The 25,588-nt window shown below is 37.8% G+C and overlaps 2 protein-coding genes across 2 annotated transcripts in view; one reads left to right on the top strand and one right to left on the bottom strand.

Moving 5' to 3' along the window:
- The window catches only part of rab3ab (RAB3A, member RAS oncogene family, b), a 47,676-nt gene extending 26,084 nt beyond the window's left edge, over positions 1-21,592 (top strand). Inside the window, exons 4-5 of the mRNA XM_007233142.4 lie at positions 18,643-18,767; positions 18,973-21,592. Of these exons, the coding sequence (XP_007233204.1) occupies positions 18,643-18,767; positions 18,973-19,163 (316 nt within the window). The 3' untranslated portion in view covers positions 19,164-21,592. The remainder of the gene's footprint in view (positions 1-18,642; positions 18,768-18,972) is intronic.
- A 1,321-nt stretch (positions 21,593-22,913) lies between these two features.
- Positions 22,914-25,542, bottom strand: lsm4 (LSM4 homolog, U6 small nuclear RNA and mRNA degradation associated). Its single transcript, XM_007233141.4, has 5 exons — positions 25,379-25,542; positions 24,229-24,270; positions 23,897-23,995; positions 23,619-23,802; positions 22,914-23,500 (listed from the first exon to the last, which is right to left on the bottom strand). The coding sequence occupies exons 1-5, from the start codon at positions 25,379-25,381 to the stop codon at positions 23,400-23,402; spliced, it is 429 nt and encodes a 142-aa protein (XP_007233203.1). The 5' UTR covers positions 25,382-25,542; the 3' UTR covers positions 22,914-23,399.
- Between the last annotated feature and the right edge of the window lie 46 nt (positions 25,543-25,588).

Here is a 25,588-nt window from a genome sequence, read left to right as displayed (position 1 = left end):
GCTTCGCCTGCGCCTTCGGTGCTCGGGCCCTAATAATAATAAACGGACCAAAAACAATAGGGCTTTGCACCTCCAGTGCAGGCTTCGCCTGCGCCTTCGGTGCTCGGGCCCTAATAATAATAATAACGAGTTGTCCCCCTGTCACAGGGGGACGTAGGGCCCTCGCACAACATCGCAAATCGTACCGGGCCAAACCGAGAAACCGGTAAAAGTAATTTTAAGGTCTTATTGAGTGTGCCAATTTTCAAGAGTTTTTTATCCTGTTAAACATGTGAAATATCCATTTAAAATACAGGTGGCGCTATAGCACTGTTAAAATACATGTATTTTAAATTCTAATTCTACATCAAACAACAGCCTCAGATAAGCAGGCCGGTCAAATTTTGTGAGTTTTTCTCCGTTATAACCTCCTCAAAACACCTGGCATTACCTAGGTTTTGACCTCCTGTTTTGATGTGGCATCTCACAAATTCAACCATCTGCCATTTCGTCCTCGTTTGAGATATCGACTATTCCTTCACAATTTATCATCAGATATATTCATTGTTTATTTTTACCAAATACCAAGAGAATTCAAAAAATTTGCTAGGAGTAGTTTGACAATATACACAAAAAATGTGTGTAAAATGCAGATATTTCAAAATGGCCGACTTCCTGTTGGGCGGAGTCAGTCCTACCAATACTGAAAATGTGTGTAATGATGTCTTTTGTGTTTTTGCCAAGTTTCATGAATTTTCAATAATCTGTTTTCTGACCGTGTCATGGTTTCACTTTGGTTGAGTGTTGCGTCTCTAGTGAATCAATTGCTCGCCATTGGGTCACCGTTTTACCGATCAACTAATCCTTTGGCAGTTATCATCAAATATGTCTGTTGTTCATTTACAGCGAAATAAGAGGTAATCTGACAAAGACTTTAGGAGCAGTTTAAATGAGTTTGTGAAAAATGTGTAAAAATATTACAAATTCCAATATGGCCGACTTCCTGTTGGGCGGGGCTAATACAAGCCAATTGCAAATATGTGCAGGGTCATACTATCTACGATTCTACCAAAATTTGAGAAGATTAGACAAATTTTGACACATCCACAGCTAATTTATTAAACGAACGAATTAGGGGGCGCTGTAGAGTCCGCTAGCTATACATGAAAAAATTGTCAAAATATTTGTAAAGTGTTTTTAGGTCTTATGCAATCTGTCAATTTTCAAGAGGTTTTGAGCATTCCCGTAATGTCAAATATGCATTGTAACCTAGGTGGCGCTATAGAGCCAATGAAATGCGTATATATGAAATTTTAATTTCAGATCAAATTACTGCTTAAATCAAGCAGGCCTGTAAAGTTTTGTGAGTTTTCAACCTTTTTAACCTCCTCAAACACCTACTATCACCAGAATGTATTCACTTCCTGTTTTAATGGGGCATCTCAAGCAGTTCAACTGTCTGCCGTTTTGTCCTCTTTTAAGATATCGACTATTCCTTCGCAATTTATCATCAGGGATGGTAGTAGTTTATTGATGACAAATATCAAGAGTATTCAACAAATTTCCTAGGAGGAGTTCGACAAAGTATGCAAAAAATGTGTGTAAAATGCACATATTTCAAAATGGCCGACTTCCTGTTGGGCGGAGTCAATTATTCCAATACTAAAAACGTGTCTTATGATGTCTCTTGTGTTTTTACCAAGTTTCATGATTTTTCAATCATCCGTGTTCTGACCGTGTCATGGTTTCACTTTGGTCTAGTGTTGCGTCTCCATTAAATTAATTGCCTGCCATTTCGTCATCGTTTAAGCTATCGACTATTCCTTCGCAATTTATCACCATGTATGTCTGGAGCCTACCCACGCCCAATTTAGAGATAATCTGACAAAGACTCTAGGAGGAGTTTGAATGAGTTCGTGAAAAATGTGTAAAAATTCCACAAATTTCAAAATGGCCGACTTCCTGTTGGGCGGACCTAGTACAAGCCAAAGGGTAATATGTGCGGGATGATAGTTTCTATGTTGTTGCCAAAAATCGAGAATATTGGAGAAATTTTGAGACAGCTACAGCTAATTTAATGGCCTAAACAAAATAGGGGGCGCTGTAGAGTCCTCTAGCTACACATGAGAAAAACGACAAAATGTTCCTAAATCATTTCAAAGACTTATTGAATCTGCCAATTATCAAGAGGCTGAGAGCTTTTCATAAATATGATATAAAATAGGTGGCGCTAGAGAGCTGATGAAAGACGAATTTGCGAAATTCCAACTTACGGTCAAAGTATGGCCAAGGCCAAATAGCTCTGTAAAATTTTAGGAGTTTTCAAACATCCTAACCACTCCGAAACCCAGCGGGAATCTTTTTATTTTACAACTTCCTGTCAAAATGGCCGACTTCCTGTTGGGCGGAGTCAAATAAAACCTAGTGATTCTTGTTGTTTATGAGGAGGTCAATGAGCGTACCAAAGTTGGTGCACGTTGGACAAACTTCATCCCGGCCACTGCCGACGTTTGGGGGCGCTATAGAGCTCCTGAACAACGCCAAAGTCCAGCCTCTATGGAACTTTAAAATTTTCGCCGAGCTTGAGGCCTGTGACAAAATGCGTGAGTTTTCGAGTATCGGAAATGCCTCAAAAATGGACGCAAAGAGGCAGAATAATAATAATAATAATAATAATAAACGGACCAAAAACAATAGGGCTTTGCACCTCCGGTGCAGGCTTCGCCTGCGCCTTCGGTGCTCGGGCCCTAATAACGAGTTGTCCCCCTGTCACAGGGGGACGTAGGGCCCTCGCATAACAGCGCAAATCGTACCGGGCCAGACCGAGAAACCGGTGCAAGTAATTTTAGGGGCTTATTAAGTGTGGCAGTTTTCAACAGTTTTCTATCCTGTCAAATATTCATTTAAAATATAGGTGGCGGTATAGAGCTGTGAAAGCACATGTATTTCAAATTTTAATCCTACATCAAAGAACAGCCTCAGATAAGCAGGCCGGTCAAATTTTGTGAGCTTTTCTCTGTTATAACTTCCTCAAAACACCTAGCATTACCTAGGTGTCAACCACCTGTTTTGATGTGTCATCTCAAAAATTCAACCGTCCGCCATTTCCTCCTCGTTTGAGATATCGATTATTCCTTCACAATTTATCATCAGATATGTTCAATGTTTATTTTTACCAAATACCAAGAGAATTCATTAAATTTTCTAGGAGTAGTTTGACAACATACGCAAAAAATGTATGTAAAATTCAGATATTTCAAAATGGCCGACTTCCTGTTGGGCGGAGTCAGTCCTACCAATAATGAAAACGTGTCTAATGATGTCTCTTGTGTTTTTGCCAAGTTTCATGAATTTTTAATCATCTGTGTTCTGACTGTGTCATGGTTTCACTTTGGTTTAGTGTTGCGTCTCTAGTCAATCAATTGCTCGCCATTACGTCACCGTTTTAGCGATCAACTATTCCTTTGCCAATTTTCATCAACTGTGTCTGATGTTCATTCTCAGCTAATTTAGAGGTAATCTGACAAAGACTTTAGGAGCAGTTTAAATGAGTTTGTGAAAAAAAGTGTAAAAAAATGACAAAATCCAATATGGCCGACTTCCTGTTGGGCGGAGCTAATACAAACCTATTGCAAATATTTGCAGAGTCATAGTATCTACGCTCCTACCAAAATTTGAGAAGATTAGACAAATTGTGACACATCCACAGCTAATTTATTAAACGAATGAATTAGGGGGCGCTATAGAGTCCGCTAGCTACACATGAAAAAATTATCACAATATTTGTAAAGTGTTTTTACATCTTATGGAATCTGACAGTTTTCAAGAGTTTTTGAGCATTTCCGTAATGTCAAATATGCATTGAAACCTAGGTGGCGCTATAGAGCCAATGAAATATGTATATATGAAATTTCAATTTTTAATCAAAGGACCGCTTAAATCAAGCAGGCCTGTAAAGTTTCGTGAGTGTTCAACCTGTTTAACCTCCTCAAACACCTACCAACACCAGAATGTATTTACTTCCTATTTTAATGGGGTATCTCCAGCAATTCAACTGTCTGCCATTTCGTCCTCGTTTAAGATATCGACTATTCCTTCGCAATTTATCATCACGGATGGTAGTAGTTTATTGCTGACAAATATCAAGAGTATTCAACAAATTCCCTAGGAGGAGTTCGACAAAGTATGCAAAAAATGTGTGTAAAATGCACGTTTTTCAAAATGGCCGACTTCCTGTTGGGGGGAGTCAATGATACCCATGGTGACAATGTGTGTAATGATGTCTATTATGTTTCTGTAAAGTTTCATGATTTTTCAAACACCTGTGTTCTGACCATGCTAATGTTTCTATTTGGGCTAGTGTTGCGTCTCCATTAAATCAATTGCCCGCCATTTTGTAATTGTTTAAGCTATCGACTATTCCTTCGCAATTTAGCACCAAGTATGTCTGGAGACTATACAAACCCAATTTTGAGGTAATCTGACGAAAACTCTAGGAGGAGTTTGAATGAGTATGTGAAAAATGTGTAAAAATTTCACAAATTCCAAAATGGCCGACTTCCTGTTGGGCGTGGCTAATGCATGCCAATTGGTAATATGTGCGGAATCATATTTTGTATGTTTCTACCAAATATCAAGAATATCAGAGAATTTTTGAGAAGGCCACGGCTAATTTATTAGTCGAACCAAATAGGGGGCGCTGTAGAGTCATCTAGCTACACACGACAAAAATGACAATATATATCTCAATCATTTCGAGGCCTTATTGAATCTGCTAATTATCAAGAGGCTGAGGGCTTTCTAAAAATGTCATATGAAATAGGTGGCGCTAGAGAGCTAATTAAAACTGAATGTACAAAATTCGAGTTGATTATCAAAGTACGGCCTGAGTCAAATAGGCATGTCAAAATGTATGAGTTTTCGAACATCATAACCCCCCCAAAACACCACGGGAAACATTTTATTTTGCGAATTCATGTCAAAATGGCCGACTTCCTGTTGGGCGGAGTCAAATAAAACCAAGTGATCCTTGTTCTTTATGAGGAGGTCAATGAGCATACCAAAGTTGGTGCACATTGGACAAACTTCATCCCGGCCAATGCCGACGTTTGGGGGCGCTATGGAGCTCCTGAACCACGCCCATGCCAATGCTCTATGGAACTTTAACATTTTCGCCAAGTTTGAGGCCTGTGCCAAAATGAGTGAGTTTTCCAGTATCAGAAATGCCTCAAAAATGAGCGAAAGGGTCAAGAAGCGTAATAATAATAATAATAACGAGTTGTCCCCCTGTCACAGGGGGACGTAGGGCCCTCGCACAACAGCGCAAATCGTACCGGGCCAAACCGAGAAACCGGTGAAAGTAATTTTGAGGTCTTATTAAGTGGGGTCATTTTCAAGAGTTTTCTATCGTGCCAAAAAAGTGAAATACCCATTTAAAATACAGGTGGCGCTATAGAGCTGTTAAAACACATATATTTGAAATTCTAATTCTACATCAAACAACAGCCTTAGATAAGCAGGCCGGTCAAAGTTTGTGAGCTTTTCTCTCTTATAACGTCCTCAAAACTCCTAGCATTACCTATGTGTCAACCTCCAGTTTTGATGTGGCATCTCAAACATTCAATCGTCCGCCATTCCCTCCTCGTTTAAGATATCGACTATTTCTTCACAATTTATCATCAGATATGTTCAATGTTTATATTTACCAAATACCAAGAGAGTTCAACAAAATTTCTAGGAGTAGTTTGACAACATACGCAAAAAATGTATGCAAAATTCAGATATTTCAAAATGGCCGACTTCCTGTTGGGCGGAGTCAGTCCTACCAATACTGAAAACGTGTCTAATGATGTCTCTTGTGTTTTTGCCAAGTTTCATGAATTTTTAATCATCTGTGTTCTGACTGTGTCATGGTTTCACTTTGGTTTAGTGTTGCGTCTCTATTCAATCAATTGCTCGCCATTACGTCACCGTTTTAGCGATCAACTATTCCTTTGGCAATTTTCATCAACTGTGTCTGATGTTCATTCTCAGCTAATTTAGAGGTAATCTGACAAAGACTTTAGGAGCAGTTTAAATGAGTTTGTGAAAAAAAGTGTAAAAAAATTACAAAATCCAATATGGCCGACTTCCTGTTGGGCGGAGCTAATACAAACCAATTGCAAATATGTGCAGAGTCATAGTATCTACGCTCCTACCAAAATTTGAGAAGATTAGACAAATTGTGACACATCCACAGCTAATTTATTAAACGAATGAATTAGGGGGCGCTATAGAGTCCGCTAGCTACACATGAAAAAATTATCACAATATTTGTAAAGTGTTTTTAGACCTTATGGAATCTGACAATTTTCAAGAGTTTTTGAGCATTTCCGTAATGTCAAATATGCATTGAAACCTAGGTGGCGCTATAGAGCCAATGAAATATGTATATATGAAATTTCAATTTTTAATCAAAGGACCGCTTAAATAAAGCAAGCTTGTAAAGTTTCGAGAGTTTTCAACCTGTTTAACCTCCTCAAACACCTACCAACACCAGAATGTATTTACTTCCTATTTTAATGGGGTATCTCCAGCAATTTAACTGTCCGCCATTTCGTCCTCGTTTTAGATATCGACTATTCCTTCGCAATTTATCATCACGGATGGTAGTAGTTTATTGCTGACAAATATCAAGAGTATTCAACAAATTCCCTAGGAGGAGTTCGACAAAGTATGCAAAAAATGTGTGTAAAATGCACGTTTTTCAAAATGGCCGACTTCCTGTTGGACGGAGTCAATCATATCAACACTGAAAATGTGTGTAATGATGTCTTTTATGTTTTTGCCAAGTTTCATGAATTTCCAAGCAGCTGTATTCTGACCATGCTAATGTTTCTATTTGGTTTAGTGTTGTGTCTCCATTAAATCAATTGCCCGCCATTACGTCATCGTTTCAGCTATCGACTATTCCTTCGCAATTTAGCACCACGTATGTCTGGAGACTATCCACATACAATTTAGTTGTAATCTGACAAAGACTCTAGGAGGAGTTCGAATGAGTATGTGAAAAATGTTAAAAAATTTAACATTTTTCAAAATGGCCGACTTCCTGTTGGGCGGAGCTAATACATGCCAATGGGTATTATGTGTGGCATCGTAATATCTATGTTTCTACCAAAAATTTTGAACATTGGGGAAAATTTGAGACAGCTACCGCTAATTATTAGCCTAAACCAAATAGGGGGCGCTGTAGGGTCATTTAGCACCACATTAGAAAAATTATTACATTTCTCGAAATCATTTAAAGGCATTATTGGGTCTGCTAATTTAGAAGAGGCTAAGAGCTTTCTATAAATGTCATATAAAATAGGTGGCGCTAGAGAGCTGATAAATTATGAATATGAAAAATTCCAATTTTACATCAAAGTACAGCCTATGCCCAATAGGCCTGTGAAATTTTATGAGTTTTCGAACATCGTAACCCACCCAAAACACCACGGGAAACTTTTTATTTTGCGACTTCCTGCCAAAATGGCCGACTTCCTGTTAGGCGGAGTCAAATAAATCCAAGTGATTCTTGATCGGTATAATGAGGTCAACGAGCGTACCAAAGTTGGTGCACATTGGACAAACTTTATCCCGGCCACTGGCAACGTTTGGGGGCGCTATAGAGCTCCTGATCCACGCCCAAACCTGTGAACAATGTAATTTTAAATTTTTCACGGGCTTTGACGTCTGTGCCAAAATGCAAGAGTTTTCGAGTATCGGAAAGGCCTCAAAAATGGGCGCGAAGTTTGTAAATAAAAATAATAATAAACGGACCAAAAACAATAGGGCTTTGCACCTCCGGTGCAGGCTTCGCCTGCGCCTTCGGTGCTCGGGCCCTAATAATAAACGCACCAAAAACAATAGGGCTTTGCACCTCCGGTGCAGGCTTCGCCTGCGCCTTCGGTGCTCGGGCCCTAATAACGAGTTGTCCCCCTGTCACAGGGGGACGTAGGGCCCTCGCACACCAGCGCAAATCGTACCGGGCCAAACCGAGAAACCGGTGAAAGTAATTTTGAGGTCTCATTGAGTGTGCCAATTTTCAAGAGTTTTCTATTCTGCCAAAAATGTCAAATATTCATTTAAAATATAGGTGGCGCTATAGAGCTGTGAAAACACATGTATTTGAATTTTTAATTCTAGATCAAAGAACCGCCTCAGATAAGCAGGCCGGTCAAATTTTGTGAGTTTTCCTCAGTTATAAAATCCTCAAAACACCTTGCATTACCTAGGTGTCAACTTCCTGTTTTGAGGTGGCATCTCAAAAATTCAACCGTCCGTCATTTCGTCCTCGTTTAAGATATCGACTATTCCTTCACAATTTGTCATCAGATATGTTCAGTGTTTATTTTTACCAAATACCAAGAGAATTCAACAAAATTTCTAGGAGTAGTTTGACAACATACGCAAAAAATGTATGTAAAATGCAGATATTTCAAAATGGCAGACTTCCTGTTGGGCGGAGTCAGTCCTACCAATACTGAAAACATGTCTAATGATGTCTCTTGTGTTTTTGCCAAGTTTCATGAATTTTCAATCATCTGTGTTCTGACCGTGTCATGGTTTCACTTTGGTTTAGTGTTGCGTCTCTAGTCAATCAATTGCTCGCCATTCAGTCACCGTTTTACCGATCAACTAATCCTTTGGCAGTTTTCATCAAATATGTCTGTTGTTCATTTACAGTGAAATAAGAGGTAATCTGACAAAGACTTTAGGAGCAGTTTAAATGAGTTTGTGAAAAAAGTGTAAAAATCTTACAAATTCCAATATGGCCGACTTCCTGTTGGGCGGAGCTAATACAAGCCAATTGCAAATATGTGCAGGGTCACGGTATCTACATTCCTACCAAAATTGGAGAACATTAGACCAATTTTGACACATCCAGAGCTAATTTTTTAACTGAACAAATTAGGGGGCGCTGTAGAGTCAGCTAGCTACACATGAAAAAATTATCACAATATTTGTAATGTGTTTTTAGGTCCTATGCAATCTGACAATTTTCAAGCGTTTTTGATTATTCCCGTAATGTCAAATATTAATTGAAACCTAGGTGGCGCTATAGAGCCAATGAAATGCGTATATATGAAATTTCAATTTCAGACCAAAGGACCACGTAAAACAAGCAGGCCTGTAAAGTTTTGTGAGTTTTCATCCATTTTAACCTCCTCAAACACCTACCAACACAAGAATGTATTCACTTCCTGTTTTAATGGGGTATCTCAAGCAATTCAACTGTCTGCCATTTCGTCCCCGTTTAAGATATCAACTATTCCTTCGCAATTTATCATCAGGTGTGTTAGTAGTTTATTGTTGACAAATATCAAGAGTATTCAACAAATTCCCTAGGAGGAGTTCGACAAAGTATGCAAAAAATGTGTGTAAAATGCACATATTTCAAAATGGCCGACTTCCTGTTGGGTGGAGTCAGTCCTACCAATACGGCAAACATGTCTAATGATGTCTCTTGTGTTTACGACAAATTTCAGGAATTTCCAATTATCTGTGTTCTGACCGTGTCATGGTTTCACTTTGGTTTAGTGTTGCGTCTCTAGTTAATCAATTGCCCGCCATTACGACACCGTTTCAGCTATTGACTATTCCTTCGCAATTTATCTCCATTTATGTCTGGAGCCTATTCACGCCCAATTTTGAGGTAATCTGACAAAGACTCTAGGAGGAGTTCGAATGAGTATGTGAAAAATGTGTAAAAATGTCACAAATTCCAATATGGCCGACTTCCTGTTGGGCGGAGCAAATGCATGCCTATTGGTAATATGTGCGGGATCATATTGTCTATGTTTCTGTCAAAAATCGAGAATATCTGAGAATTTTTGAGAAGGCCACGGCTAATTTATTAGCCGAACCAAATAGGGGGCGCTGTAGAGTCATCTAGCTACACACGACAAAAATGACAATTTATATCTAAGTCACTTCGAGGCCTTATTGAATCTGCCAATTATCAAGAGGCTGAGCGCTTTCCAAAAATGTCATATGAAATAGGTGGCGCTAGAGAGCTGATGAAACATGAATATACAAAATTTTAATTTACGGTGAAAGTTTGGCCTAAGCCAAATAGCTCTGTAAAATTTTAGTAGTTTTCAAACATCCTAACCACTCCGAAACCCAGCGGGAAACTTTTTATTTTGCAACTTCCTGTCAAAATGGCCGACTTCCTGTTGGGCGGAGTCAAATAAAACCTAGTGATTCTTGTTGTTTATGAAGAGGTCAATGAGTGTACCAAAGTTGGTGCACATTGGACAAACTTCATCCCGGCCAATGCCGACGTTTGGGGGCGCTATGGAGCTCCTGAACCACGCCCATGTCAATGCTCTATGGAACTTTTACATTTTCACCAAGTTTGAGGCCTGTGCCAAAAGGCGTGAGTTTTCCCATATCAGAAATGCCTCAAAAATGAGCGAAACGGTCAAGAAGCGTAATAATAATAATAATAACGAGTTGTCCCCCTGTCACAGGGGGACGTAGGGCCCTCGCACACCAGCGCAAATCGTACCGGGCCAAACCGAGAAACCGGTAAAAGTAATTTTGAGGTCTCATTGAGTGTGCCAATTTTCAAGAGTTTTCTATTCTGCCAAAAATGTCAAATATTCATTTAAAATATAGGTGGCGCTATAGAGCTGTGAAAACACATGTATTTGAATTTTTAATTCTAGATCAAAGAACCGCCTCAGATAAGCAGGCCGGTCAAATTTTGTGAGTTTTCCTCAGTTATAACCTCCTCAAAACACCTTGCATTACCTAGGTGTCAACTTCCTGTTTTGAGGTGGCATCTCAAAAATTCAACCGTCCGTCATTTCGTCCTCGTTTAAGATATCGACTATTCCTTCACAATTTATCATCAGATATGTTCAGTGTTTATTTTTACCAAATACCAAGAGAATTCAACAAAATTTCTAGGAGTAGTTTGACAACATACGCAAAAAATGTATGTAAAATGCAGATATTTCAAAATGGCAGACTTCCTGTTGGGCGGAGTCAGTCCTACCAATACTGAAAACGTGTGTAATGATGTCTCTTGTGTTTTTGCCAAGTTTCATGAATTTTCAATCATCTGTGTTCTGACCGTGTCATGGTTTCACTTTGGTTTAGTGTTGCGTCTCTAGTCAATCAATTGCCCGCCATTACGTCACTGTTTCAGCGATCAACTAATCCTTTGGCAATTTTCATCAACTGTGTCTGTTGTTCATTTACAGTGAAATAAGAGGTAATCTACCTAAGACTTTAGGAGCAGTTTAAATGAGTTTGTGAAAAAAGTGTAAAAATCTTACAAATTCCAATATGGCCGACTTCCTGTTGGGCGGAGCTAATACAAGCCAATTGCAAATTTGTGCAGGGTCACAGTATCTACATTCCTACCAAAATTGGAGAACATTAGACCAATTTTGACACATCCAGAGCTAATTTATTAACTGAACAAATTAGGGGGCGCTGTAGAGTCAGCTAGCTACACATGAAAAAATTATCACAATATTTGTAATGTGTTTTTAGGTCCTATGCAATCTGACAATTTTCAAGAGTTTTTGATTATTCCCGTAATGTCAAATATTCATTGAAACCTAGGTGGCGCTATAGAGCCAATGAAATGCGTATATATGAAATTTCAATTTCAGACCAAAGGACCACGTAAAACAAGCAGGCCTGTAAAGTTTTGTGAGTTTTCATCCATTTTAACCTCCTCAAACACCTACCAACACAAGAATGTATTCACTTCCTGTTTTAATGGGGTATCTCAAGCAATTCAACTGTCTGCCATTTCGTCCCCGTTTAAGATATCGACTATTCCTTCGCAATTTATCATCAGGTGTGTTAGTAGTTTATTGTGGACAAATATCAAGAGTATTCAACAAATTCCCTAGGAGGAGTTTGACAAAGTATGCAAAAAATGTGTGTAAAATGCACTTTTTTCAAAATGGCCGACTTCCTGTTGGGCGGAGTCAGTCTTACCAATACTAAAAACGTGTCTTATGATGTCTCTTGTGTTTTTGCCAAGTTTCATGAATTTTCAATCATGTGTGTTCTGACCGTGTCATGGTTTCACTTTGGTCTAGTGTTGCGTCTCCATTAAATTAATTGCCTGCCATTACGTCATCGTTTCAGCTATCGACTATTCCTTCGCAATTTATCACCATGTATGTCTGGGGACTATCCACTGACAATTTAGAGGTAATCTGACAAAGACTCTAGGAGGAGTTCGAATGAGTTTGTGAAAAATATGTAAAAATTCCACAAATTCCAAAATGGCCGACTTCCTGTTGGGCGGAGCTAATGCATTCTGATTGCTAATATGTGCAGAATCATATTGTCTATGTTTCTGTCAAAAATCGAGAATATCTGAGAATTTTTGAGAAGGCCACGGCTAATTTATTAGCCGAACCAAATAGGGGGCGCTGTAGAGTCATCTAGCTACACACGACAAAAATGACAATATATATCTAAGTCACTTCGAGGCCTTATTGAATCTGCCAATTATCAAGAGGCTGAGCGCTTTCCAAAAATGTCATATGAAATAGGTGGCGCTAGAGAGCTGATGAAACACGAATATACAAAATTTTAATTTAAGGTGAAAGTTTGGCCTAAGCCAAATAGCTCTGTAAAATTTTAGGAGTTTTCAAACATCCTAACCACTCCGAAACCCAGCGGGAAACTTTTTATTTTGCAACTTCCTGTCAAAATGGCCGACTTCCTGTTGGGCGGAGTCAAATAAAACCTAGTGATTCTTGTTGTTTATGAAGAGGTCAATGAGTGTACCAAAGTTGGTGCACATTGGATAAACTTCATCCCGGCCAATGCCGACGTTTGGGGGCGCTATGGAGCTCCTGAACCACGCCCATGCCAGTGCTCTATGGAACTTTAAAATTTTCACCAACTTTGAGGCCTGTGCCAAAATGTGTGAGTTTTCCAGTATCAGAAATGCCTCAAAAATGAGCGAAAGGGACAAGAAGCGTAATAATAATAATAATAATAATAATAATAATAATAATAATAATAATAATAATAAACGGACCAAAAACAATAGGGCTTTGCACCTCCGGTGCAGGCTTTGCCTGCGCCTTCGGTGCTCGGGCCCTAATAATAATAAACGGACCAAAAACAATAGGGCTTTGCACCTCCGGTGCAGGCTTCGCCTGCGCCTTCGGTGCTCGGGCCCTAATAAACGGACCAAAAACAATAGGGCTTTGCACCTCCGGTGCAGGCTTCGCCTGCGCCTTTGGTGCTCGGGCCCTAATGACTGGTCAGATTTGACTGACAGATGATCCCAGACATGCTCACATCTCCAAAACACTGGTAGTTTTTTGTTTTTTTTCCAACAAGCTGACTGACTTATTGTATTTAAACACAGGCCTTCATATTATGCTGTATCAATTTTACCATTTATTTTAACAGTATCAACTTTCTTATTAATGTAATTCATAAGCTAATTATGTTCTGAAGAAGAAGAAGCTGCATTGTACTGAAAAGACATGTACTGACAATTTGCATGTTGGTAGTTGTTTTAAACTATGTCCTTAAACTAAGCAGCACAAACAGCATGCTTTGGATTTATTTATGGTTAAAATGTCAGACCCATGAAAGTAATATTGAAGCTGAATAGAATTCTGAATACAGCCTTTAAGATAAAACTAACTCATTTAAAGTGATTCACTGTTAAATGGTTAAATGTTCACAGGCTCTGACTACTTTACAGTGGTTTAATGAGAACAAGGGTTGGGAATATGTACCCAACACAGTTTTGGCCATTTAGTTTGTAATCACAAATAACCAGTAAACCTACATATATCTAATGCAGGGGTGTCAAACTCATTTTGGCCGAGGGCCACATTGGCATATTGGCTGTCCTCCGAGGGCCAGATGTAACTTATAAATATAAGAAAATGTAACCAAATGTAATATATGTAAATGAATGTAATTACTCCTCTTACTGCAGAAGCGCCCTCTAGCGGGCCCGCCGGCGGGCCCGTTCTGACTATGTAAATTAGAACGCTTAAAAGCGTCAAATATTCTAAACATACCGACCAAATAACCGACTCATATTCTTTAGTACTACTTTAACTACCTGCATGCAAATTTACAGCCATCTACATGAAACCAGTCGCCAGAAATCGCCAACTGAAAACAGCCTGTTTTTTCACATTGTTTACACGAGAAACACGCCTCCCCAACAAAATAGCCTTATAAAATAATATTAGTGTATAAAATAACATCATATTATATTATTGAAAATTCACTTACTATCACAGCATCCACAATACAGCACTGAACCGCAGGTAAAATATCCATAAAGTCCTTTATTTGCCTGCTCACGGCTCCTCAAAAACATGCGTTTAGTTTCAGCGCAGCCGTAACGTCGTATTCTCAAGCTCCCAGCGACTACACAATGGAATATTTTCCGTAAAGTTGTACGTGAATACAAAGCTAAGGGTGTCCTCTTCTAGATTCAGTGGTTTTTATTGGTCTACAATCCACTACTTTTCTTGAGTGATCGTCTTTTGAACCAATGGCGTGAGCGCTGGATCGCGCTGGTGTTCAGGGCTGTCCAATCAAATCAGATCATAGGCTTTTTCCAGCGTCACAAAAGTGATTGACACCTATTTCAACCAATAGTCCACCCTTAGACGAAAACACTGAAACGTAATATGCCCTGATTGGTCTCCGAATGGCTGGGGGAGGGGCATGCCAAACCGTCACCAAGTCACAAAAAAAACACCCCTCTCCAAACGCTAAAACACACAGCGCACACAGCGCGCAAACATGTGATTTTATGTGTCATTTCATCAAAAAAATATTAATATTACCCTGAGATGGACTCACATTAATTTATTTTATCACAAAGAAACAAAAAAATATTAAAATGTTGTTTTATAGAGACAGATTCACCTCTGTATCAGACTGGGGCGCTCTGGAGAGGTTTTTAAGCCTTTGGTGACGCCTGGTGGACACCTTATATATAATGCAGTATAAATTCCCATGCTGTTAAAATAATGTTTTCAAATTTTGTACTTTGTTTGACAAGACCCTAATAAACCAGGAAATGTAGAGAATGATTAGCTAATCATCACCAACATCCATACACACACTATAAACTCAAAATATAATAGGCGCTTTTTGTTTTTTTTACATTTTCCTCTGCATTTAATGTTCTCAAATAGATCCTAAATAATGAAAATTACCTCTTGAAAGTGAATTACTGTTTTGTCCCAAGTGTCTACTTCAGTTTAAGCCCTGACTGGTCATTGTGCTATATGTAAAACTTAAGATATCCAGTGTGATAGCATAGTAGTGCAAATCGCATGAAAATGAGCAAAAACATGGATCAGCAGTAAGGGGTTAATGTTAAATAACTCTCAATATATTATTTATTCAATCAAATATTACAGTTGCATGGAAAAAATGTTTGCTTGTTGCTCTATTAACATAAATCCTGTTATGAAATCCAAAAACTCCATCAATCAAGAACGAAACTATACAAGTGAATAGAAATGACATAAAATACAAGTTATATTAACTTTGATCAAAACGTTTGATACTGAAAAGAGGCTTAATAAATATAAAATCAAAAATTGTGAGCTGTGACAGATTTAGCATTTCCTCATCCAACCACTAGTGGGAGCTGCAGCAGCACAAGCCCACAGTCTTTACTGAGTCGGAGCTACAGCCCAGCCACGGGCTACAGGATTTTAAGTTCTTCTGTGTATGAAATAAAATAACCCCACTAACCGGATAATACAGCTCTCTACAGTTCATATTTCAGCCCAAGCAGCTAACAGCAGCAGTTTAGAGCAGCCATCCCGGAGTCACTGCTCGGATTACATTATAAACAGGTCAGTTAGCGCGCTGCTAACCTCAGGATGTTTATAACTACGGAGTTTAGAACACACCACGGCTGCAAGGTTACTGTACGTTCACACCGAACGCGATAAAATCGCTCTGTGTCGCCTGTGCAACAGGCGATGAGTCGCTTGTGGGCGTGTCTCACTCAGAACGAGCTGTCGCTGGTGGGCGTTTTCCTAATACGGCACGTACAGAAACAAGGGTTCAGCCTATCTACACAATTCCTAAACCATAAACAGTCGTACAGACGTTTCACAAACAATAAATCTTTATATATTTTATAACTATTATTAAGTACAATTATTTAACATAATTATTTCATATTACAATAAATGGGTTTACTTAAATATAATACATTATTTTCCTTAATGTAGTAAATCATTCTCTTACAATATATTATATAATATAAATATATTTGTCCATAATTTAAAATAGTGTTGTTAGTAGTATTGTTGTATAGTATTGTTAACTTAATGTAATAAATTATTCCTTGGATGTAATTAATATGTTTACTTAAATATATTAAATAATCCTCTTGATTTAATAAACAGTCTTTCTCTTAATTTAATAAATAATTCCCTCAGTTTTAATAAATCTTTCTGTAAAATGTAATAAATAATTCTCTCAGATTTAACTAAATCGTTCCAAATTCCATACCTCAGTTTGAATAAATCGTTACGTTAAATGTATTAAATACTTTCTTCAGTTGTAATAAATCGTTATGTTAACTTTAATAAATAATTCCCTTTGTTTCAATAAAAGGTTCTGTTAATTTAAAAAAATATTCTTTAGTTGTCATAAATCTGTTAATTTAATAAATAATTTCCTCAGTTTTAATATATAGTTTTCTATTAAATAAGGTAATTCTGTAAGGATAGTAGTATAGTGGGGTAGCTGCTGGTGTAGTGGAGTATTTTACCTCAGATCAGCTCAGTTCAGTTCAGTTCTGTTCTCTCCGTTTTGCTGGCGGAATAAATCTTCAGTAGGAACCGACAATCAGAGCAGCGATTTCAGGCCGAACATATGAGAATCTGTTTCTGATTGGTAGTCGCCGCCGCGCGTCGCTGCTCATTTGCATAAAGTTAAGTTCTGGTCAACTCTCTCGCGTCGCTCAAACCGCCCGCTTCGCATCGCGTCGCGCCGCGTCGCTGCCTGTCGCCCAGTGTCGCTCGCTCTCATTGAAAATGAATGACTTCCGGCTGCTTTGTCGCTCGCGTCGCGTTCGGTGTGGACGCACGGTTAGACTGTTGAAGGCTACTGGAGACTATTAAAGGCTATTGGAGGTTATTGAAAGGGTTATTGGGGGCAGAAATCAGTAAAGGCTGGTTAGATAAGTGATTCACCTCCTCGTCCTTTGCTGAGGTGAAACTGCGACTAGCGATGTCACAGTGATGTTTATTAACCTCATTAAAACAGATTTTATCAGCTATTGTCTTATAAATATTTACACATAATTTATATCTCTTCTAAAAAGCGTTTATTTTGGTCAGTAACACAAAATGCATACCGGTCTTTCGCCTTGAAGCACAGCCGTCCGTCTGCATCAACTTTTCTTTTTCTGGATATTATGGGATAAACATGTCTCAATTCCACCCGCGAAGTTACACCTTCCCTCCGGCAGGGTTTCCACATCAATGACTACACTGCCGTGTAGTGGCAGTAAGCCGTAACTTTGCGGGTAATACAATCGACAAGCATTGTGGGAAATGTATTTTTTGGTCAAAGAACGCTTCTGACCTATTTATTATAGACACTAAGATTTTACAAGCTCTCGCGGGCCACATAAAAAGACGTGGCGGGCCACATTTGGCCCGCGGGCCTTGTGTTTGACACATGTGATCTAATGCATTATACGTGTTGTTAAATCTTCCTGCCTGTTGTGACAGTCTTTGGAAGCTTGATTGTACATCTCCACCATAAAGTGTTAAAAATAATACACTTCTGTCAGGGATGCTGATATCCGATATTACACATACAGAGCGAATAGACCACTTAAAAATGATACGTTTCTTTGATTTTACCAAATTGTAAATATAATCAAGAGGAAGATGGATGATCACAAGCCATCAAACCAAGCTGAAGTGCTTGAATTTTTGCACCAGAAGTGACATAAAGTTACCCAAAAGCAGTGTGTAAGACTGGTGGAGGAAAAAAAATGTGAAAAACATGGGTTAAAAACAGGATTATTCCACCAAATATTGATTTCTGAACTCTTAAAACTTTATAAATATGAACTTGTTTTTAAAGTAAGACCAGGCATCCTGGCATAACTTTAACTTTGAAACGAACCACTGAATTTTAAATTAACACAGCAGATACATTGTAGTAGTTGCTTATCCTTTTCTGGCATACAAAAAAAAACATGCCGGCTTGAAATAATAGACAAATCTGCCGATGCTGCTGTTTCTAAAAAATCTGTTATCAGCCAATTCTGGTATCCGATACTGATTCTGATATCATTGTGAATGGCTAGTTTCAGAGCAATATATTATTATAAAACTGTCTGTAAACTGTATTATAAAAAGGTCTGTAAATATATAATTATTTTCTTTCTCAATTTCAGTTGTTTCAAAGGAAGCATTTAATGGCATTAAACTCTTAAACCCTGCTCTTATGCATTTATTACTAAACCATTCTAATTAATTAGATGTCCACAAAAATATACAAGTAAAACAGTAACAAAAATAGAAGTTTCATTATATATATAATTTATATAATGAATTATGTATATAAAATCACCTAAATGTGTTATAGTTTATGAGTTAAATATCATTGTGTTTTATTGAACAGGTCTACACAGATAAAGACATACTCATGGGATAATGCCCAGGTTCTTCTGGTGGGCAACAAGTGTGATATGGAGGACGAGCGGGTGGTCGCCGCTGAGAGGGGCAGGCAACTCTCTGAACACCTTGGTGAGTTTTTTAGAATTCAAGGCATTTGATTAACCATTTAATTCTACATCAGATACATCATTCTATTAAAATCGATTGCCTGTGGTTTTCTTGAATGTGATGTAAATTCCATTGAAAGTCTAGTAATTGCTCCTTTTTGAAACCGGTCAGATATTCACGTGTTTTATTGTAGTTTTTAACCCTTTTTTTTGTTTGTTTTTTAAAGGCTTCGAGTTTTTTGAGGCCAGCGCCAAGGACAACATCAACGTAAAGCAGACGTTCGAGCGGCTGGTGGACATCATCTGCGAGAAGATGTCCGAAAGCCTGGATGCCGCTGACCCCGCCGTCACAGGGGCCAAACAGGGGCCGCAGCTGACCGAGCAGCCTGCCGCTCCACACCAGGACTGTGCGTGCTAAAAGCTAAAATACCCCCTCCCCCAACCTTTCCAAATACACTGCCCTGCGCTACCACATCCAGGAAAAAAAGAGTTTAAAAAACATATAAAGGGTTAGAGAAAAAAATATAAACGTCTAAGCTCCTCCCACAATACACATTCCTCAACTGTGTTTTTGTTTGAGATTGTTGTTTGAGTTTGTGAGATCATTTCGTCCCCGTGACACTATTTTTATCAGTACGTCCACTTTGCTACCCACCGCTGTCTCAGACGTGGTGAGGGAAAGCCATATTACACTTTAAGATTCACTTTACGATACGGTTTTAAGATTATGACCTAAGTTTTGCGAAGCACAAATCATGACTTTGTGTGTTAGCTTCTTTGCTGAACCCTCTGTTTCTTCTGGCCTTTATGTGCCATTTTTTCACCTGTTCTTTTTTTGTTTTGTTTTTTTAACCTTTCTTCCATTTCAAAACATTTGTATACTTTTTTGTCTTTTTATTTGTGCTCATGCCCTCTCCTTTTGTTAAATGAAATATGAACAAAGAATAGAGGAGAAATTTCTGTATATTTATTCCAAATGTGTATATAGACAATGTGCAGTATTTAATTGATACAGATATAGTAACATATTCAGAAAAAAATGTTTTTGAAAATGACATCATTCAGAAAATTATGAAGAGAACAACATAAGTCATGTTAATGTTTTTGTGGTAATCCTTTGCATCGCTCCTTACAAACCTCCCCTGTAGCCGAATTGAAACCGAATTGTAGGTGTACCTTTAGTCACTGGACTGCCTCATCTTACCTCCTTCATGAGACTTGTGAAATTCAGATGTCATCCACAGATATTCCTCAGTGTAAAAAATGCATGGAAGGAAATGAAGCCATTTCGGCGAATAGTTTTAAGATTGCACTGTTGATTTAGATACAAACACTTCAGTCTGTGTTCTTGCAGTCACACTGTAGTAGCAGCAGGACTTCTCTTCTGACACTTTTACATGAATAGTTCAGCGTTTTCAGTCCAGTAGTATTTTCCCTGTATTTAAAGAAGAGAAACTATTCGAAATGCATTTGTGGTAGAATCCAAGAATAACAATTTTAAATATGTTTTGAATCAATGTCTTTTGCGAAATACAGGGCAACATGCAAAAACATATGTCTGCATTAATTAATAAGTGATAGATAAAGATTAAAAAGCTGGAATATTTTTTAAAATATTCCAAACCCCAAAACCACACTGCGTTTTATGATCCTTTTAATAAGGTCCAACCCAGTGCAGGACGTTCTTTTTTCCTCTGTAATGTAAAAGCCAAGTTGAGAGCATTTTCTCATGTTGTAAATGTGTATTTGTAATGTTAAAAGGCTGATAGTCAGGACTGTTAAGAAACTTACGTAATCTAGGCATTATTATTTAAAAAAAAAAAAAAAAAAGGCGATGATGGCAAACGAGAACCCAGTGCGCCTGAATTAACACTTTTGTGACTTCAGTGAACTTCCCCTGTACTACCAACCAGACAATTCCCAGCTTTTTTTTCCTTTGCTATGCTGTCTTCCTGAAAACTACTGTAAATACGTTGGAGTCTTTAGTTTTCTGTGTGGACTGTGCTGTATTGACTCTGGGTAAAACAAGAAGAGATAAGAAAAAAATATTTAAAAATTATTTATTAAGTATGTGCTTTATCTGCTATTGTGTATGCCTGCTTGTGAATGAATGTGTCACTTTATTACAAAGCAATATTGAAAATATGTTTTAAAAGTATTATTCATTTTATTGTTTTGTTACATCCTTCGTAGAATGAGAAGAATATCTAGGAAATGCAAAAAATAAAAAGTACATGGAATTCTCACAAATTTGCAGGAACGCTTCTTAAATGTGTGTGTTGGTACGTCATTCAGAATGTCTGATCCTTCTGTCCCAGTAACACAAGGATAATTGAACAGAAGAGATAATGAAGCCACCAGTTTGACACCAAAAAGCAGACCAGATTTCCAGACAGACCCTTTGTGTTCTTGGCCTGTTTCCACTTCTGTACTTTGCTAGAATCACAGCAAAGCTAGTGAGCGTCATGTGAAATTGATCTACAACATCAACACATCAACAGGAACCCTGCTGGTAGTTTCTGTAGCAGAACTCCTGCTCGTTGCTTTAGCGTCTTACTTTTGTTGGTTTATTTTACATGGTTTTTCTGCACTCTCTGATTTCTATGCTTCATTGTGATGCTTTCTTTTCTACTTTCTTTTCTAATTTTCTTTTTCTAATATGGAACTTCAGTGTATGTCAAGAAAATGATCAACTATTATGCAGTAGTAAATTTACTCGAAATACAATAAGGGGTATTGGTGTCAAATGTTCAATGGTGAAATTTACCAAACCAACTGTCTATGTTGTGAAATTTACTGAAATGAAAAAAAAAAAAACAATAAATAAAGGTTTGTGCTGTAAAATGATCTTGCATTTTCTGTTATTTCACACTTCTGGATTATAGATATAAATATACATATGAACAGAGCTGCACTAGAGGGCACCAGAGGACAAGCTTTTCTTGGCGGTGATCTAAAAATAGCTTATTCCCTTTGGGGGAAATATGACGTAAAAACTAGGCCTGTATCAGCTGTTGCCATGGGAACAGGAAGACAGGGTGACTAATGAAGGAGGATGAGTCTTGGCTGGGAAAGAAGAAAAAAGGAATGGACTGTGTTGTTTGTCTCAGAGCACAAGAAACATCCAGCTGATTCTTAGAAACTCAGTGAAAAACATTTTTACTAAAGGATCGCTGTATATTTCCTGTTTATTGTGTTGTGGGCCGGTTCTTTTTGTGCATCTGTAAATAGTGGCATATTTCTTTTATTTACCTTTTTTCAAATGATTTATACCAGAAATGCAGGGCATGATGACTGGGAGGATAAAATATAGGTTAATATCTGGGTTAATATTTGGGTCACTGCAGCCAAAATCCAGCATTTAATGTTAATTGTTGTGTTAGGGACTAGATAATAAAAATAAATATAAGGTATGTATTGCATCATCTACCTCTGGTAGTTATGTGGAATTGTGCGCTCTCTTTCTTTTGTATTAATTTAAGCAGAAAAAAACTCCAACATTCAATTATATTTGCCTAATAGCTCTCATATAAGCATACAAGCAATTAAAAGCTGTAAACTCATGATAAACAACATATAGTTTCAGCATCTGCATCACGATGGGCTCATGTATAAGTCACATCACAGGATATGCATCACAACACATTAAATTATATTACAACTTTTTTTGCAAAAGGAAACTGCACTGTTCACCTTTTTCATGACATAGCTACTTGAACAGAATTATATTTAAGTTCATTTTACTTCAATATTCAATACAAAGAGGACATTATTCATATATTTCAATACAAATAAAGTAAACTATAAACTAGTATTTACTTAAACTTAAATAGTTTAAATTCATCTAAAGCCTATGATATGAACTACATGAACATATGAACTACAGGCAGCCATTGGTCAAAACCCAAAATAAACCATAAATAATACCTATATGTAGCTACAGAAAACATTTGCCAACACTTGAACACAATTGAAAAGGTGGGAATGTCTAGATCGTTTTTACAATTTCTGACTAGACAGTTTCTTAGAATGCTGCATTTCACATCAAACTGCTCTAAATACCTTTGTTTGCATCATAGTGCTTTGCATCATGCTTTCAGGATCCTAATATGTATACGCGGCATTAAAAATTTCATTCTTTCAGCCAATAAAGTATCATAAACAAAACTTAACAAAAAATGTTTATTGACATCTTAAGTCCACTGCATATCATATGAAAACAGACAAATCAGGTGGTAAAACCGGAAACCAAAACACTTAAACCAAGACTAGTTACTGTGACAAAAAGGATGCCATTTTGTGTATGAAGTGATGAACTTAAAATCTGAAACATCTACGGCATCCCAAACTCAAATTCAATTTAAACAAAATTATTTTCTATAATGAATGCCTGTGAAAGGCGTTGAAACCTGAAAATCTTCTTGTTTGCATATCACATGAACTACGAAGAAACTAACATTTTTATTGTCTAAAGAAAACCCCCATGATACATGTGATGCAAAAGTATCTTTTATACGGATCTGTACCAAAAAGAAAACTGCTGCATTAAAATCAGACTGTGGGTTCTGCAATGCGATGAGAAGTTAGACGGAAGTCGTCGGGTAAGAGCAACAAACTACAGCGAAAGACAAAAAAAGAAAATGATACTGTGTGTTCAGTGCTGGTTTTTGACTCCCTGTGGTTTACCAGGCTTTTTGTCTTGCTGCTGTCCACGGCCAGTGCCTGGCATCCCTCTTCCACGGCCCCCGAACACACCTGAGAAAACAAATTACACTTACATCCACTGTACAAATGCTAAATTATTTTGTACTCAATTGTTGACCAACAGCAATTCTTCTAACATTTTTTGGGCCATATAGCCATTTCTGTTTACCTCGGCCAGCACCGCCTCCTCTGCCCTTTCCCTGCTGTTTGTTCTGCTGCATGCCACCCCTGCCACGGCCTTTAGAGAGAACCTCCTCTTTAACCATGTCAATGATTTCATCAGGGATTCGCAAGTATTTGATCGTGCTTCCTCGGATGTAGCATTCAGGCATCCTCCAGAACTTATCTCCATCCTGCATAAAACAAATGTACAAACACTAATAAAAAAACTGTACATAACCTGACCCATGAGTTTGGTATACCTAATTAACTGTTGACTCTACTTACCCTTGAGGTACAGATGACTTCTCGTAAATTAATGTTCATCCAATTGTCACAGCTGACCAGATGACCGTTGTACGTCTCCCCATTCTTCAGCTCCACTAGCTAGAAATAAAAAACACATTACACATATAGCCAACAATACTATACAAACAATACTTTTCTAAATAACATTTAGAACATTTAGTAATCTCATGCAACCCAGAAAAACAATTTTTCCTTTCCTTGTTTAAAAGTGCTTAGCATTTCAAGTACATGCAGTCAGGCTAAACAAAGGCTAGACACATGTTTTTAGGTTATAACAGACTATTACATATAAAAATCTATTTGGTACATACCATTGGGTGGTTTTGTGCTGTTTTCAGTAAAGATAGCGGAAGCTGTAAGAAAAAAAACAATTTACTCTTTGCTAACAGTAAGATAAACATTTTTGTAAAAACAAAAAAAATTCTAGTCAAAATATGTTGAAAAACATTACATTTTTCAATATTCTGCACTGCAATAAATTAAAATCAATAGGACTAATAGTGAGACCTTCAGATGGTTATGGTACTGAAACAGCTATGTGCAACATATTACAACAGCTAGAATGCAATGCTGCCTCAAACTCAAATTATATTACAGTACTTGCAAATAAAAAATCCTTACCACATAATTTACAAAAATGAAAACTGTGAACCACTTAATACACCCCACTAATGCACTTATGCTGCGTTCTAGTCCTGTCGGAAATATTGCATTTGATGTTGAAACTGGGGTTTTCATCAAAGGGGCCCCCTGATTTTTGCTGACTCAACCCTCAGCTAAAGCTGGGGGTAGTTAAGGGGCATTGGGTGATGTATGGGTTTAGAAACAGGGCAGGAGAGAGAGCTGATTGGCTGAGCAGCAGTGTGCCCTGCAGACGTCAGCAGGGATGGTGTGGTATTGACTGATTTGCATATTGCCAGGTGTCTGAGAACCAAAGTACACTTTGGAAAGGTTAATTAAGCAGGAGTGGTAGTTTTCATTAAAAGGAAAACATTTAAGCTATTAATATAATATAATATTATATTATATTATAATATATTATTCATATAATATAATATAATATAATATAATATAATATAATATAATATATATATATATATATTCAGTATCCACAACATTGACGAATCTTTACCTCCACTCCAGCGCTCACAGAGAGTTTATTTTAGCCTGCAGTTTACAGCTGGTAGCTAACCTATGTAGCTTAGCTAAATACAGTGGCATTCGCATTATATGTAAACATTAACATCTGCAGAACCTGTTTCTCGATTATCATGGTTAATTTAAGAAGCTGGTTTGAATCCTGTAAAAACGGAGAGCTCAGTACGCTTTAGCTCATGTTACTGAACGGCGACTCGCTAAGTTAACTATGCTAAGCTAACCTAGCTAAGCTACTGGAGCAGCGGTGCAGTGCCGGCGGATGGTGTAAATTAACTGTGCAGCTAAATGAGAGTATGTACTTACCATGTCGGCAGGCTGAACGAACTATATAGTTATATAAATTATAAATTAAACCGCAGTAACTAAAGGAAAATAATCTGTTATAAGTTTCAGTTCAACAAAAAGCGGCTCAAGCATCATACTCTGCCAGCGCCACTAGGCTTCATCCGGGTTATTAATGCGCTTTCCGGCAAACTTCAAAATAAAAGCTCAATAAAGTCGGTCAGGATAAAT

Source organism: Astyanax mexicanus, chromosome 16 (assembly GCF_023375975.1).
Source record: "Astyanax mexicanus isolate ESR-SI-001 chromosome 16, AstMex3_surface, whole genome shotgun sequence".
Classification (NCBI taxonomy): Eukaryota; Metazoa; Chordata; class Actinopteri; order Characiformes; family Acestrorhamphidae; genus Astyanax; species Astyanax mexicanus.
The sequence above is the reverse complement of the archived record's forward strand: the minus strand, read 5'-3'. Positions and strand labels throughout refer to the sequence as shown.